The 17,891-nt window shown below is 37.1% G+C and overlaps 1 protein-coding gene across 7 annotated transcripts in view; it reads left to right on the forward strand.

Annotated features, from left to right (window-relative positions):
• LOC114645747 (uncharacterized) overlaps positions 1-17,891 on the forward strand; it is a 184,943-nt gene that overhangs the window by 119,560 nt on the left and 47,492 nt on the right. Inside the window, exons 3-7 of one of the 7 annotated variants that reach the window (XM_028793571.2) lie at positions 5,095-5,334; positions 7,425-7,646; positions 10,098-10,125; positions 12,370-13,520; positions 17,344-17,607. The exons of the other annotated variants lie outside the window; for them this stretch is intronic. Coding sequence (XP_028649404.1) covers positions 5,095-5,334; positions 7,425-7,646; positions 10,098-10,125; positions 12,370-13,520; positions 17,344-17,607 — 1,905 coding nt within the window. The remainder of the gene's footprint in view (positions 1-5,094; positions 5,335-7,424; positions 7,647-10,097; positions 10,126-12,369; positions 13,521-17,343; positions 17,608-17,891) is intronic. 7 annotated transcript variants of the gene reach the window in all.

Raw genomic sequence — 17,891 nt, forward strand, 5'->3', positions numbered from 1 at the left:
GAACACATGCATTTCATGTGTGTTCTGTGTCTACAACAATCTATGTACAGTAAACACATCGTTAAAACAGAAACGTTTTTCATGTTTTAGTAATAGTTGACAAAATGTAGACATGAAGTGTATAATGTGTTAAGTCTGAATTCCAAATATCAAATAAACACTTTCACAAAAGGTACAAATATAACAGAACAAGTGCGTTTCTATTCAAGAATATAACTGCAGAAAAAGAACCTGCGTTAGGTTGCGACATTGACACGCATTTGTTATGACTGCTTTGGTGGAGCAAAGGTATCAGCTGTTGAATGGTAATCAGATCTTCCCGGGTGCGACTCTGGACAAGTCCGTTTTGAGAAGTGAGCTGCTCTTATTCTTACTATTTTAGAATAAAAACATACATTTGATTTCAGTCTGTAACAGCCGGTGTAAATGTATGATACTTGTAAAGGTTAGCTTTGTTTTTTTTTTATTCAGTTTTATTTTCTCAGTTGCATTCATGATCCTACCCCATCCCCCCCCCCCCCCCCCCCCCCCCCCAATCTGACAGTGCTGTTTTCACATAAAGACGCGCTATAGCTCTGCAGTCTATTTGTGATTTTACACTGTAGAAAGTAAGTAAATAAACCAAGGTAAATAAGTAAATAACATTCGATCTGGCTTTTATGTAAGTAACACAATGAAAAGTCAAGCTAAATGAAACCTTTTATTGGCTAACTAAAAGGATTACAATATGCTAGCTTTCTGGGCAACTCAGGCCCCTTCTTCAGGCAAAGATGTAAGTAACATATACATTTTAATGTTTTGGGCACATGCACCGTCCAGATCTAAACACTAGAGTGGAGTAGTCTATAGCTGAAGGTGGAAGCTGCCATCGCTGTACTTTGTATATAAGAGCCAGATCGAATGTTATTTACTTATTTACCTTGGTTTATTTACTTACTTCCTACAGCGTAAAGTCACAAGTAGACTGCAGAGCTATAGCATGTCTTTATGTGAAAACAGCAGTGTCAGATATTGTAGGATCATGAACGCGACTGAGAGAATAAAACTGAATAAAAAAAAAAACAAAGCTAACCTTTACAAGTATCATACATTTACACCGGCTGTTACAGACTGAAATCAAATGTATGTTTTTATTCTAAAATAGTAAGAATAAGAGCAGCTCACTTCTCAAAACAGACTTATCCAGGGTCAAACCCGGGAAGATCTGATTACCAGTCAACAGTTGATACCGTTGTGCCACCAAAGCGGTCATAACAAATGTGTGTCAATGTCGCAACCTAACGCGGGTTCTTTTTCTGCAGTTATATTCTTGAATAGAAGCGCACTTGTTCTGTTATATTTGTACCTTTTGTGAAAGTGTTTATTTGATATTTGGAATTCAGACTTAACACATTATACACTTTATGTCTACATTTTGTTAATTATTACTAAAAGATGAAAAACGTTTCTGTTTTAACAATGTGTTTACTGTACATAGATTGTTGTAGACATGGAACACACACGAAATGCATGTGTTCCAAATTACGATATAGTATTTATAAAAGGTGTGATTTTGCTTTACTTCTCACTCTATACAACACCAAGCAACTGACACGCAGGTAAACAGACTTGAGCTGAGAAAACTGTGCAGCGGTGGGGGATGTGATAGCAGGCTGCTTGCTGCTTATCGACACATTTACAGGACAAAAGACTATGATGGAGAGGTGCGAAGCGATTTAAGGTGGGACGGATCTATGAGTTTTTTTCGTAGGCTCTGGTAATTCTAGTGTTAAAAAACATTTTATGACTCATTATAAAAGACAGACATACTTTAGGAGCAAATACAAATTAGAATGCCAAATTGGAGTTGGAGGTTTACCTTAACTGTGCTTGTGTTGATAAGTAAATAAAAACAGACAGGAGATTTACAGCAACCAAAAAATACAAAAAAAAATAAATAAATAAATAACTGGTGTTTGAAAAACTGAGTGAATGTTCTCTTAGCTCATGGAAGTTTGTAAATGTCACATTGGTGAGAGATGCAGCAGATATAGGGTGTACATACCATCTTTAATTCCTGGTATTGTCCAGTAAATTAGTGCTAATTTAGATGTTCCAGTAAACATGGAAAATTACTTCAATCCTGTTTTTTAAATGTTGATATATTTTGTTGCAATAAATTATGTAGGTGCTAAACACATACATTTTGTAATATAGAGCTGCACACTTGTGGGCTACATTTCACCTTCAACAACATCATTTCTATTTATTTATTGATTTTATTAAAATCAAATAACATTCCATACAAATAATTCAAGTTTTACAAAAAAAATGTTTGAAACAAATCAACCCCCACCCCTGAGAAAGAGAGCTAGGCCAGCAGAGTAAAACTTTAAGCTGATAAAAACAAGTAAATAGATAAATTAATAAATGAGTAAAGATAAATGGAGTAAAAGAGGGTGGAGAATCAGCTACTTCAATTTAAATGCTAATTCTAAATTGGCATTGATTAGATCCTGCCAGGTTTTGAAAATATTTTGCACAGATCCTCTAATTTCAAATTTGATTTTTTTCAGTTTCAAATAGTATATAACATCAGTTACCCACTGACTTAGAAGAGAAGAGTTAGGGTTCTTCCAGTTGAGCAAGATAAGTCTACGTGCCAATAGTGTAGTAAAGGCAATCACAGTTTGTTTGTCCTTCTCCACTGAAGTCCACCAAACACAGTTGTTAGTGGGTTAGGAGGGATTGTGACACCAAGGCTGTCTGATAGGCATTTAAAGATTTTGGTCCAGAATGATGTTAATTTGGTGCAGGCCCAAAACATCATTTCTATTTAAAACAAGCGACATCTCCCCAATCAGATGTATTGATGGTTGTGCTTATATAAAAGTCCCCACTAGCAAGTTTACACCCTGAGAAAGTTTATTTTAAGACAAACACAGCTCTCAGACAGAGGCCAAGATACCCACATCTTAAGGAATATTTTTCTGCTTTGTAAGTCAGGACCTGATGTGTAGGGTGGTAGTTTGGTCATGGTGGAATTTTCATGCAAGTTTTTAAAATTTTTTTTATACATTATGATATAATACTTTATTGGCACGGTGGTGCAGTTGTACCACTGCTGCCTTACAATATGGAGACCAGGGTTTATATCCTGGGTCCTCCCTGGTCACTCTGTGATGGACTGGCACCCTGTGAAGTGATTGCTTCTGTCTTATGCCCTGTGCTTCCTGGGTTACACTCAAGCTCCCCATGACTCTGCTCAGGTTAAGTGGGCTTAGAAAATGGTATGGTATGTAAATAATAATACAAAAAAAATAAAAAAAAGAGTTGAGTATGAACTGTAATAGTATATACACTGCTTTTAAAAACTGTAAGAAATATTTTCATTTTAATAGTTTCAAAGGCATTAGAACTACAGTTCACACTACATTGCCAAGTATCAAACTGCCACATGTGTATTTCAAAGCTACATGTCATAAGTGATAATTGCATTCAATTTTTTGATTTTTCACATATTGTGTTGCATATAGATTTATTGTAATTTTTCTAAAATTTTGTGACATGATGAAAAAACACAAACTTGCTAAAGAAGGTAAAATAACAGATTAAATTAGTCAAAAAACATTAAGTTGGCTGCTTTCTGGTCACTTCAGTCAGTTGTACCAAGAGAGAGAGAAAACGCTCAGGCACAACCACAGTATCTACTGAGTGTGTAGGACCTCATGCAAATAACCTGCCTACTCTGGGAGTTTTCATATAAAAATTACAATTTTCAGCACTGCAAATGTGAACTGCCTGTTTGTCAAACAGATGGACACGGCTACAATACAAGTGACACACATTTAAGAAAGGAGTCACTTTTTGTATAGACTGCAGGAGCAAAAAGAGAATTGCTGAGTCTACAATGGGCATATCTGCTTCTTTCTGTATAAGTGAGGCATGGTGCTCAGTCTTCATTAAATAAGCATTTTTGAAGATAAAACAAAAAAATAAATTAAATATTAATATGAGTTGAGCTCAATGTGCTTGGTCTGTGTCAGAACTCAGTTTTGAACTTGTAACTTGTTGGTACTATTTGTGCAGAATATCACTTTTAAAATGACCTAATTCAGAAAACGTTCCTTGCACCAAAACCCTTTTCTCTCTGCATTTAACTCACATGTGCACCTCATGTGGAGAACTCACAGAATAAGATTTTCATTGTATTGAGTACATATGACAATAAAGTTGAAATTGAAGCATACACTCTGCACTTTGAAATGACAGCTTTCTGAATATCAAATTAAATTACATGATTATATGCTTTTGCTGCTTCCTCATAGAATCCCAGCACATTAGTGAAGCGTGATCTGCCCCTCTTATCCATGTTGACTGTTCACTAAGACACCTTGCACTTGACTCATGCAACAGTCCTCTCATTAATTTACCTATGATGCACATCAAGCTTACTTGCTTCTAGTTATTAGGATCATCACAATCACCACTTTGTATATAATAGGACTTTTGCTAGTGTCTCATCTTCAGGAGTTTACCTGGTCAATGTAAAATGCATTAATTAAAAATTAATTGAACAATTAAACAGAATGAAGTAAAAAGTAAAAGAAAAAGAAGAATAAAGCTAAGAACACGACAAAGGCAGATTGAGCTGAGCAAACAGGAAAATGTCTACAGAGGGAGAGACATCATGCTGCAAAATATCCTGCACACTGAATATGTGGAGATCATCTTGGATTCCAAGAAACTGTTCAATGCTCTGTTTCTCTGATTTCCTTCCTCCCCTTTGTTACGCTTTTATATGAGCCAATATGGATACATTCAGACATAATATAAGCTTTATTAGGTGAGCCTGCAGGGGTCATCCTACATTCAAACAGCTAAGTATGAAAGACACATGTCACACATTAAATGTACCATTTTATACAGTAGTATAATTCTAATTACTATAAAAATTCATAGGTTAATCAGTATGAACAGGGTTTAGTAATACTTGGTTGCTGGATGCTGCTTTGTGTGCAAAATCATGTTATATATCTATAACTTGTGCAGTAAGTTGTAACACAGCTGTCACAAAGTTATTTTTTAGTTATTTATATATTTTTTTTTCCTAAGGTACAAGCCATTGTTGTTCCAGTTACGGTTTCTGCAAGGACTAATTCCATCAAGCTGTCCTCCTTATGTACTCACAAGCCCAGTTGTAACCTGGAGGAACTCCTGCAGATCCAGTCTCCTTGTCTGGCTGATAAACTGCTGAAAGGGCAGATTATTCCAGTGATCTGCTGGGGTTCTGGGCTGCTATGTGAATATCTGTATCTTATGGAGGTGCAAGACGACTGGAGGAATCCTGCTGAGGTATAACATTATTTGTGTGGGTTTTACCTGAGAGTTTCAGCTTCCTCCCTGACTCTAAAGTTGCATATGTTAGCTTAACCAGCAACATTATATAAATATTATGCCTTACAGACCTCGAAAGAATAAAGTAGGTTTGCCAAAATGGATGGATGGATTTGAAGGATAAAAAAGAAAAAAATGAAAACTGAATAACAGTTCCTCTTACATTGCTACACCAAAACTGCAGAGCTCTTTGCAAATTAGTGCCATTCATAGAGCTTAACCTTCATGAATGACACAAGTCACAGTTTAATGCAGATTCTTGTTGCCCAGAGTGTTTTTCTCTGTTGTGATCTGCTGATGTTTGGCATTGTTACACTGTTTACAAACACATTTTCACTATTAAAATAGACAGTAAAACTCAGTTCTGTTCACAGTCAACTTTCATTCACTCATTCATTTTCCACTGCTTACCTGAGACCGTGTCGCGGGGGCATCAGTATTAGCAATATGGCCCTTATGTTCCATTCCCCAGCCATACTTGCAGACTCATACTGTGGGATTCCAAGGCTTTCCCAGGACTCTGGTAGATATAATCCTCCCAGTGAGCCCTGAGACTTCCCAGGGTCTCCTCCCAGCTGGTCATGCCTGTAAAAGTGTCCAGGATGCTTCCATATCTGATGCTTTCCTGGATGTCTTTGATTCTCACCCTGTCTCTAAGGAAGAGGTCAGTCATCCTGAGGAGAAAGTTCATTTTGGCCGCTTGTACCTGGGATCTCAATCTTTCAGTCATAACTTACAGCTCATGACCACAAGTGAGGGTAGGGACGTAGATTGACTGGTTAATCATGAGCTTTGCCTTCTGGCTCAGTTCCTTAATCACCACTATGGATCGGTAAAGGTAACTGTGCTTGCTTCCCCAATCCATTTGATGATTGCTTTAACTTACATGGGTGCCATTTTTTGGAGGATAAATTATAATTTCATCCGATGTGGCTTCATTATGTTTGATAATTTGTACTATGGACTTTTAACATTTTCTTACCTTCTTTTGCTTTTTTTTTTTCTACCCACTGCCACCTATTTTAGTCTCTTAACAGATAGATTGTGACAAATGTAAATCTGTTCACAGTGTTCAGCAAAAAATGGGTATCGAAACTAAGAACATATTTAGCTCTACTAAAACTGCAGAGCTGCTTTGGTATCAGAATAATTGACTCCCATCTTCCCAGATCAGCCCTCTACTCCAAGCTGAACTGATTTTAGATAACACAGGGTGTTCAGAAGAACTGGTTCAACGACACCCCAAAGGGCTACTTAACAAAAGTCCTGATCATTATTACTAGCTGACAGGCCCTAGCCATGGGACGTTCCTTATAGCATTGCATAATTCATTAGGCGGCACTTTACTGCACTTTGAGACCGATAACCACTATGATGAGATAGACAAAAGAAGGAAATGGAAGAAGTAAGTTTTTAGGAAACAACACCGCCATGTACTCCCCTTGCCTCACACAGACACCCAGATAACCTTGATGAGGATCATTCTAGCAAAGATTGAGATCTACTGTACAGTAAATCCTTGCAATTAACAATATAGATTTTGAAAGAGAATGCCACAGAATATCTGCTCAATCATTTTTTAAACCATACAATGTTTATTTCTAACATTTCTCTAATTTTTCAAGTTTTCCTTTGATTTTAACACATATGTGATTTCAATCTTGTTCCAATAGATTATTTTTAAAAATGTAATAATTTTTCTGGACAGGCATTTTTCATTTATAGTATGTTATTTCTTTAAGTTATCCCCAGCCAGACAACAAAATATTTACCAGTATAAAAGCAATGGTTTGTGTTGAGAACCTGCTCGGTTCACCAGGGAATGGAATGGAACTGGGTAGGCGATGTACAAATTTAACATTAAATCTGCATTTACTCTTTACAGCCTGGTAGTGGCTTTATCCTCTAGCTTGACATTTAGTATTATATTTAGAGAGAGAGGGCTGCATTTATGTATGAATAGCTGTCAAATGAAAAGTTAAATTAACAACTACTGTTGCTGTCTTTCTGAAAATAAATAACTGTCATTATGAAATTGTTCTATTCAGAAACTCAGGGGTCTCATGCACAAGTTTGCAACTTTGAGTCACCGCCTGTTTCTCACTTCCATGGCCGTTCCAGTTCTTGACCTCAGTCGACACAAGGTGCAATCATCTCAAGTGGTGAAATGGCTGCTTGAAGGCCTAAAGATGTTTGAACGGGAGACGTCATTCTCTTGGCTACATTCTGTCAGGCTTGTTCTCAGTCCAGATTGTACAGATTTCAGTTTGGTAAGAAGTGTTTTTTCCTTATCTCCCAAATTTAAAATTTGTACTCATAAGTCAAAAGCAGACGTGTTGGCATGACAATATGTTTTATGCTTTCAAAGCTTAAAGGGATACATAATTATTTGACTTTTAACAGAACAAAGAACAAATAAACACTATAATGAATTTTAGGTGCAAAAACAACATGGAAAGATAATGTGTGTTTTTAAAAGTTACCAAGACAAATAATTAATTAACAAAAAATACTAAAAAGAATTTTACGTACAAGAATAATTAATTTTTTTTTTTTTTTTGACAGACAGCCAGGTAAAGATCTGTCAATGTCAAATGTATTTATATATCACATTTAAAACAACATAGGAATGCTGTGGCCAAAGTGCTTTACAATAATAGAATAAAAGAAAAACATACAATTAACATGAATAACATAAATAGAAATAAAATAAATGAACATAAATAAAATAAATAATAAATAGAAGTAATGTTGCATAATCACAATGAGGAAACCATCAGTATTTCTGAAGGTCTGGAGCTGTGAAAAGGTATTTGCCTCCTTCTCTGTGATGTGAAAGCTTGATGTTAAATTATAGGAAGTGTTTAATAGTGAAGAGCAAATCCCGTGGATTTTGCTTCACCATGAGTTCTGCAAAATCACAGAAATGTTCATAAACTTTGCTAATATCTGCAAAATGCATTGAATTGAATGAGGAAGGAGGAACTAAATTAGTTTTGAGTGGATTAATAGTGAAGTGGTCTTTAAAGTGTTCCTGAGGGCTGCCAACTATGCTCAGCCAAGTATTATGGCAAAAAATGTGATTTGTGCCTCGAACAACAAAAGATGCAGATGGAACAAATATCACAAAGAAAATGCAACATGTTGCACTGTGACGATGTGGGTTCAGCTCCATGGCTCCCACTTAAATTTAGGGAGCCTTTTGTACCCAACACCATCTGTAATATAACCGGATGAGGTGGACAATGAGGACACCAAAACGAAGCAAGGGGAAAGGTGCAAAAGTGCTTTTATTAGAAATAAACAAAACCAAAACAGTGTCCAAATAAAAGTGCAGTGCATCAAAGTCATTAAATAAATAAATAATCCATAAAACCAGGGTGAAATGGTGGAGGTTAAAATTCAATAAAATAGTTCCATTAAAAACGAGGTTAAAATACTGGCTGGAAGCATTCCTTTAAAAACAAAATCCGTTGCCTTTTTCAGCTGGCGGTTCCCCTGCTTCTCCAGTCCAGGCCCTGCACCAGGGGAGTCACCCTGCAGCTGACTTATCTTACTGGTCTGGTGGCCTTTTGGACCCTATCTCCGTAGGGCTCAGCCAGACCGAGACTTGGGTTCCCCAGCGACCAGGGCACTCACAATAGGGCTTCCACCTCCCAAGCATTAGACTCCCACAGCCTTATGCAGCTAGCCAACCACCTTCCGGTCACTCCTGCTCCTCTCAAGCACTCAGCAGGAGCAACCCAATCAATCTGCCCCTGGGTGCCGGCCAGACACCCCACTAGGGCCATTTCCCAGCTGCCTTTTGCTACCTGCGAGTTTGCTCTTTCTGCTCCCTCGCTCATGCTCACACCCTCACGCATCGGCTTTCAGCTTTCTCTGCTTCCTCCTATTTATAATGGGGACGTGGCACAGGTGTGTCGATTAGCAGCTTCCGGCATCAATTACAGATACGGATGATTCCTCACCTGTGTACTTAAGCGAGGAAATGTCCACACCACATCGCATCTGAGAATCGCTCCGGCCACACTACCATGCCCCCACGCGGCGATTATTTATTTTAAAACTGACCTTTCCTTCTGAGCCGTGGATCCGCTATATCATATGCACTCACAGAATTCCAATCTTGGGGTGCACATGGGCCATTTCATGAAGAGACAGAGTGTCACTGTCACTGTTTGAAATCACAGGTCCAGGCTGCTTTGACATTCAAAAGTCTCAAAGCACATAAGTCCTGAACAATTCAAAAAATGCCTACTGGGGGAAAATTGTGAAATCTGGCTAGTAACAAGGGTAAACACAGAATCTTCATAAATAAAAAAATGTATTCTTCAAAAATTGCACTGTAACAAAATTAAGTTCCTTGGAGCACAAAAGGCAAAAGGAGTTGCTGGAAGGGCAAAGTCAGTACAAGGTAAACAAATCCAAAGTATGGTAAAAAAAAAGAGCACAAAGGTCAAAAATCCGGTCAATCATGAAGCACTAGAAAAGTCACTAATTCAAGAAACTCATCACACCATGAGTGCATCCAGAATGAACCACAAAGGACTCTGCCTTTTTATGGTGAAGGGCTGTCCCTCGCAGTGATGGGCAGGTGGCCTTGCTTGACACATTAACATATAGAAACTAAATGGCCCTGCCTCTGTTAAAAAATTTATAATTTTTGTTGTTTAACTGTTTTTCTTTCTAAACCTCATATGTGTTTATGTTTTCTTTTGTAGGTGACGCAAGGCATTAAAAGATCAGAAGGTAGGGACACTGAAATTAATGCTGTATGTGTTTTAATCTTGCATGTTCTAAATTTCTGGAGTTTCATATAACACCAAATCAGCTTGATCGGGGTTCTGTCTATCCAGGTTGAATCCCACCAACTATGGGTGTTACTTATATGTATTCATTTTGTAAAGTCTCTTATGATTCTAATGTATTACAACTCTGAAACCTTGTCTCTTTTGAAATGTTATGCCTGTATTGTGGTATGTAAGAATTTAATGGGTTACTGGTTAAGTGGTCATGTGTTATTTTGTCTCTCTCGCTCTCTTTCACAAGTCTTCTTGGCCTAACCCTTAAATCTTCAACCCTCATCAAGAGTTCTGCCCACTGGTAGCTTGTTCATTGACTAACATTACATTTCATGTGATATTAATATATACAAAGTGCCCTGAGAGACAAATACAAATAAAGATTATAAGTTAAAGAAAAGTGAGTGAAAACATTATGAGGAATACAATATGCCTTGTACTTTTGCCTGTCTGAGATACTTCAACAAGCAGAAACTGAGTAAAGGAGCATTTAAGTTGGAAAGTCGGAAAGCAGAACAAGTTAACTCGTCATGTCAGTTTGGGGTGCATGCACTGGTACAGAGTGTTTCCGCACCCACCACACCCTGAAACAGCTTGGGATCCTGACTGACAACCCCATAATCAGACAAGCAGCCCAGTCCCACCCTCCGGAAATGACCAGCTATCTGCTGCAGCCAGGTGTTACATCGGCGTCTCCTTGGCCTGGCCCAGCCACTCAGGTCCTCAACAATGAGGATCCCACAAGCTGGATCATCCTCAGGGAATTGTGCCACATGGCTGTAGTGCTTTAACTGATACTCCCTCATAATGCAGATAATGTGCTTCATCCAGGACTCCATAATCAACCATTCATTCAACACAAAGTCAAACCAGCGGTGCCCAAGGATTCTCTGAAGAGACACAGTACCAAAGGAGTCCAGTTTTCATCTCAGTTCACTAGACTGTGTCCATGTCTCGCAACCATATAGCAAGACATGAAGAATTAGGAAAAGACTTGGGCCTTCCTCCTTTTGCATAGATATTGGGAGTGCCACACACCCTTTTCTGGCGACCTCATGACCCACTATGCTCTCCCAATCTGATGATCTAACGACTTCATAGGAAGAGTCAACAGAGACATAAATGTTGCTGCCAAGATAAGTAAACCTCTCGACATGGACAACACTTTCTCCACGGACAGACACACAGCTGATGGTTGTGCCAAAGAAGTCATTAAAGGCCTGGATCTAACCTAGCTGCAGGTAACTCTTGCAAAAGCTGGTGTCAAACTGCATGCATCTACAATGAGAAACAGATACCACAAATTTAACCTGCATGAGAGATGAGCCAGGAAGAAGCCTTTGCTTTCAAAAAAGAACATTAGAACAAGACTGTATTTTACCATACAGGAAAAGAGCAGGCCTTCTGGAGCAATGTACTCTTGAAAGATGAATCAAAAATAGATCAATTTAGCTACAGTAATAGCAGATATTTTTGCCACAGACTGAAGACAGCATATCATGAGAAGAACCTCATACCAGCCTGTTTTACTGCCTAAGGGCCTGGTCAGCTTGCAGTCATGGAGTCAGCTGTGAATTCTGCATCATATCAAAGTGTGCCTGATGAGAATAGGAGCCCATCTGTCCAAAAGTTGACGTTGAACCAGAAATAGACCTTTCAGAACAATAATGACCCAAAGCACACCATCAAATTTACCAAGTAATGGCTCAAAAAGAAGAATTGGAGGGTTATGGCCTGACCTAGTATAATCCCTCTTTTAAATCCCATTGAAATGTTGTGTGAAGTATGTGAGGGTGTTGAAATGGACAATATATACAAGAAAACCCACAAACATCTTGTAACTGAAGGGATTTTTCATTGAGAAGTGGTCAACAAATTCACATAGTCAGAATCTGTTACACAAAATGCCTGAAAAAAGTCATTTGTACTAATGGGGGCAACACCCGCTTCTGAGGCAAAGGATGTGCATAGTTTAACACCCTTTAGGTTGTTACATCTACTGATTTTTTTTTTTTTTGGATAAATGATTTTCCTTGGTTTTTTTTTCAGCTATATCAATTTTATGTGTGGGCACTGTTTGCATGAAGTTCTAATGTTTTCATTAAGTTATTAATCTACATTTATGGTTTTAATCCAAATATCAGACTATCAAATGTATGATAGTAATTATCATGTACTTTTTTCTTTGCAGAACCACTTGGGATTTGCTTTGCAGATCATCCATTTTTCATTCAATATTTGCAAGACTCCAAACAAGCATTTATGGAAATATCTTTGAAGCTGCAAAAGACAAGTTCCAGTTTTTCAGTACTTAAAACATCAAAAAAATGCTGCCTTTCAGTATCTCCCCGAGGATATGTCTCGGGTGGTAAGTCTTTGTCAAAATGGAAGACAGAGCAAGGAAAAGTTTATAATTCCTTAAGGAGGAGATACAATGTAAAAAGTCACTATATTCCTAATTTAACACAAGTGGAAAAGTATGAGCCAGCTTTAAAAAAGCTGCAGTCTGTTAAAGTCTACGAACATGGAAGATGTGTGGTGGGTTTAACAGAGGAGGTCAATAAATATATCCAGATAGCAGACCTGAATCGGCACATAAAAGAAACTTTCTCAAATAAAATATGGGGTGATCTCTCTAAAAAAGCAATTCAACACGTTGCTAAAGATTTACAGCTAGAATTGGTCACTCATTTTCCTGGAGTCATAGCTTTACAAGATAAGATGGAGCCACCAAACACTATATTTCAGGGACCTTATAAAACCATATACTCTGCCATAGATGTCTTTATGAAGTTGATCTCTAAAGCCTTGCTCTGTGTTTTCCTCTCCGACAAGTTATCAGATTATAAATGTTCCTTTTTGAAAAGCTGGAATTTAAGTGTTTTATCTCAGACACTTTTTCATGCAAGAAACATCAGGGCTACTCTGAAAGTGCAAGATAGTTACCTAATGATACAAGGTGACTCCTTTGAGGACAACCAACAGGCGATGGAGGTTCTAAATTATCACATTTGTGAGACAGAAATCAGAATTAGTCATGCAAGCCAAGCTTCAACTAAGGGAGTAAAGTGGAGCAAGCAGTTGAAAGACATTTCATATACGTTTAACAAAAGTCAGAAAAAAGTTGAGATACACACCATTCCACATGAAGATAACATAAACTGCAAAGTATTGCTTGTGGGATTTAAAACAGAAGTCTGTGATGCCAAATGCATACTCGATCAATATTTCCATGATAACACAGAAATAAAGGGCACTGTAGAGTTTAAACAACCACACTTAGTTGAAGCAAGTCATCGGATTGTGGATATCATTGAAGAAAAGGACTTATTGGGTGTTAAAGTAAGTCAAAGTTCATATTCTCTAGCATAAATAATCACTAGGCTAGTCTAACATAATGGTGGACCTGAATTCTATTATTCATAAATAACTCTGCCAATGAAATTTCTTTAAAATATCTCACTTTATTAGCAGCAAAAGTTAAAAAACATTGTGATATACCTGCACAAGTTTAACCAGCTATATAATGCAGGATGAAGAGAGTTTTAACTAATAACACTGAGTAATGATTTTATTTTATTATTTTTTTGTGTGTAAAACAAACATATGTTATGATAATGAATGGATGTATGGAAGAGAAGGAAGAACAGTAGAAGAGCACATGTAAAGAACAGATACAGCAAACGTGAGGCAGGCAGAAACCATTAGGAAGCAGGCAGTGTTTGGAGAGACATTTCATAATTGGACAGTATTACCTAGATAGATAGATAGATAGATAGATAGATAGATAGATAGATAGATAGATAGATAGATAGATAGATAGATAGATAGATAGATAGATAGATAGATAGATAGATAGATAGATAGATAGATAGATAGATAGATAGATAGATAGATAGATAGATAGATAGATAGATACTTTATTAATCCCAATGGGAAATTCACATACCTGATTATGACGTCCTTTTTAGGTGCCCTGGATGTCAGATTCTTTACCCCAGAACTATTTTGTATTGATTGTCAGTCTTAGAAAAGTACTGTAGTAGCACTGATTCTTAGTTTTATGGGATGTAAACAAACAGAGCACTCTAAATGAAGAGTAAAACACAGAAACATTTATGATGGGTCAAAATTGACCCAAAGGATATGGCAGTGCTCAATCTATGTGGTAACTGTTCAAACATGTGCCATCTGAAAGTGTTTTTGCTTTATCTGAAGTTAGGGCACTTTAACAACATCAAAATTTATTTCAACAGCATATTTTCATACAAAGTTCAAAATGCTTTACAAGATGCTGTAAAACCTTTCACAATTCTGAGCTGAAAAGATAACATTTAGGATGTATTTATAATTTGGGAACAAGCAATTTTTTCCCCATTTGTTAGTAGAGCAAATGTCAAGCATGTCACAAAGTTTTTTCCTAAACAGATCCGAAACACAAAACTGTGTCAAATTTGACTCACAGACTTTGTAAGCTTTAAAAAGATATTTTACAATGAAATATAAACATGAAGCAGTGTAGTAATATTGGATTTATTTTATTTAGACATTATTATTATTATTGTTGTTGTTTGTGCTGATAATATTATTTCCTACTGGTGGTAAATTGACTAGCCTGTTATAAAATTTGTACATCTAAGGAAATTTACTCTATTTTTAGTATCTTTGGATGGATTTAAAGGTTTGTAACTAAATGTGTGGAATCTTTCCTGAAATTGTACCCAACCTTCTGTAGTAAAGACAAAGAATTTTACTTTTAATTAGATGTGTGTCCTAATCATAAATACAATCCTTTATAACTTGAAGGTTGTGACATGCTTTTAGAGGAGTCACAGAAAGATGACAAGAAGGGGACATTGCTATACAGCATAAACCCAATGTCAATGTCAATTTATTTATATAGCACATTTAAAACTACATAGGAATGCTGTGGCCAAAGTGCTTTACAATAATAGAATAAAAGAAAACATACAAATAACATAAATAGAAATAAAATATATGAACATAAATAAAATAAATAATAAATAGAAGTAATGTTACATAATCACGATGAGGAAACCATCAGTATTACTGAAGGTCACAGAATGCAAGTGAATAGAAATGAGTCTTTAATCTTGTTTTGAACAGTTCAGTTGTAGACAACTCCTTTATATGATGAGGTAAAGAGTTCCACAGGTGAGGAGCAGCAGCTGCAATCGCTCTGTCCCCCTTAGTTTTACACTTAGTACGAGGGACAGCAAGAGACAACTGACCAGAAGATCTAAGCACTCTGGATCACTGGTATAAAGCACACAATTCAGATACAGTAAATAGGCAAGCCCATGTAAAGATTCAAAAACTAGCAACAAGATTTTAAAATCAATTCGAAAACTGACGGGCAGCCAGTGTAAAGAAGCTAATATTGGAGAAACAGAATCATACTTTCTTGCCCCAACCAGGAAGCGAGTGGCAGCATTCTGGACCAACTGTAACCTGTGTATCAGGGATTTGTTAATCCCAGAATACAGTGAGTTGCAGTAATTAAGGCAAGAAAAGATAAAAGTATGAGTAGCTTTCTCAAGATCCATAGAAGATAAAAAATGCTTGATCTTACCTAATAGATGAAGCTGGAAAAAGCAACTCTTGACTACAGAATTAATCTGTTTCTTAAAAGAGAAGTTACTGTCAAAGATAACACCAAGATTGCAGACTTGAGGTTTGCAAAAGACAGAGAAAGAGCCGAGAAATCCAAGATCAATTTGGGCTTTAGCTGATGGTCCCACTATGAAATGAAGATATCATTAATTACAGGAGGTCTATAAACCACAGCAAACAACAAAGCAGGGGAGCTGCACACTTCGAAAAGTTGCAGTTCGAAGCTATTAAACGGACCCTTTGTAAGGCTCCGACACAAGAACATACTTTTAAAAACAGTGGCAAAGCCCCCACCACGACGAATCAGTCGAGGAGAGTTTAAAAATGAATATGGTACCAAGTCGGTAAAACATGAAGAGTCACCATTTACAATCCAGGTCTCAGTGATGAAAAAGAAATCCAGTTTATTTGAGATAATAAACTCTTGCAGAATAAAAGTTTTATTAGACGCTGATCTCACATTCAAGAGAGCAGCCTTGATAGAAATGGAAGAGCTCGTTGCGGGATGAGCATGGGTGAGCGTGCGAAGACTAGCAGCGTTTACTGCACGAGAGCACACCGAGGAAGAGTGATGCCACCTAGAAATGGAGAAATTAAATCCAGTATCCAGCGCCCATGGACCAGGGATGGTGTCCTGTGAATATCTGTGCAGGAGAAGATGGGTCATAGACGACTCGCAGACATCGGGAATCCAAACTCTGGGGCTTCAGTTGTTTAACAGCAATACCGGCTCTTTTTCCACGGTGGCAGCGGGTGCATTTGCGTCTCCGAGAGGCATTCAACTCACTAATACAGGTGAACACCGTCGTCCAGGTGAAGAAGTCAGGAGATGAATAAAACAAAGGTGGAGGTTCACATAACATCTCATCAGGAGATGAAAATTGAGAGGCAAGCAAGCAAGAAAATATGTTAAGTAAAGAATCACGATTGTAGGACAGTGGCCGCTGGGATAAACTAAAACATAAAAACAAAGTTAAAACATAGATTAGTGATACGAGCAGATGGCCAGCCACACCAGTCGGCGCCATCTTGAATATATCAACTAAACTCATTTGCTTAATTTCTCCATTCTTATTCATAAATCATCAAACCCAAGCTTTTCCTAAACCATTACCCCTCAAATTTTTGAAACCCTTGCAACCTTTTGTTCCAAGATTATAATTCACAAAAACACATGCTTACCTCTATTTGAAAGTCAACAAGGCTTTTGCCACCCTCACCACTCCCTGGTAAGACATGCAGTAGTCTTAGAGAGGCCCGATTTGGAGAAAAAAATAAAAAGAACAGACAAACTGTTGATGGATTTTGAACATGGAAAATAATTTCCAAGCTTATACCAATTAAGGGTCTTAGGGAGATGGTATTTAATTTTAGTGTTTCATGGGGTACAATTATTTACATTGAAAAAGATGGAAAAAATCATACATCAAGTCCTTTTAACATTTTATTGATCCATATATTCATGAATGAAGCACTAAGAAAAAAGAAATAAAAAAATGTTTTATCATAATGTGTTTAATTTTTTACACAGCTGGAAGTCAACATCTATACAAACTCCAAGATAGAAATCATCCTGACTGGTCCCAGAAGTGAAGTTCACAAAGCTCAAGAGATTCTGAAAAGAGACCTGAATTCTGTAGTCGTGAAATCAATGAAGATTGAGGGTTTAGGAGCTGCTCATTATTTCCAGGATCCTAAAACTACAGAAATCCTAAAGGCTGTTGGATCGGCCTACTTCTGCATTATTTCAGTAAAGAAACAGTCCATAGCACCAAGACGACTTGAAAATAAAAAGGTGACATACTTTTTTATTTAATTATCATTCAATTGCTGTTATGAAGTTAGTTTTGGACAATAGTTAAAATTTTAAATACATGAAAGTGTGACTTTAACATCTTAATCATTTTAATATAGGAAAATAGGAAAGTTATTATTTTTATTGCATTACATTGAAATCAATTTACATTATAGTGTTTGTGCACTATTGGAAAACACTGATTGATTTAAACCTAGCAACATCAAAAACAAAGTAATATTAGAAACTTAAATGAAAACTCTTTTGGTGTACCGTTTTCTAAA

The sequence above is a fragment of the Erpetoichthys calabaricus genome, chromosome 2 (assembly GCF_900747795.2).
Source record: "Erpetoichthys calabaricus chromosome 2, fErpCal1.3, whole genome shotgun sequence".
Lineage (NCBI taxonomy): Eukaryota > Metazoa > Chordata > Cladistia > Polypteriformes > Polypteridae > Erpetoichthys > Erpetoichthys calabaricus.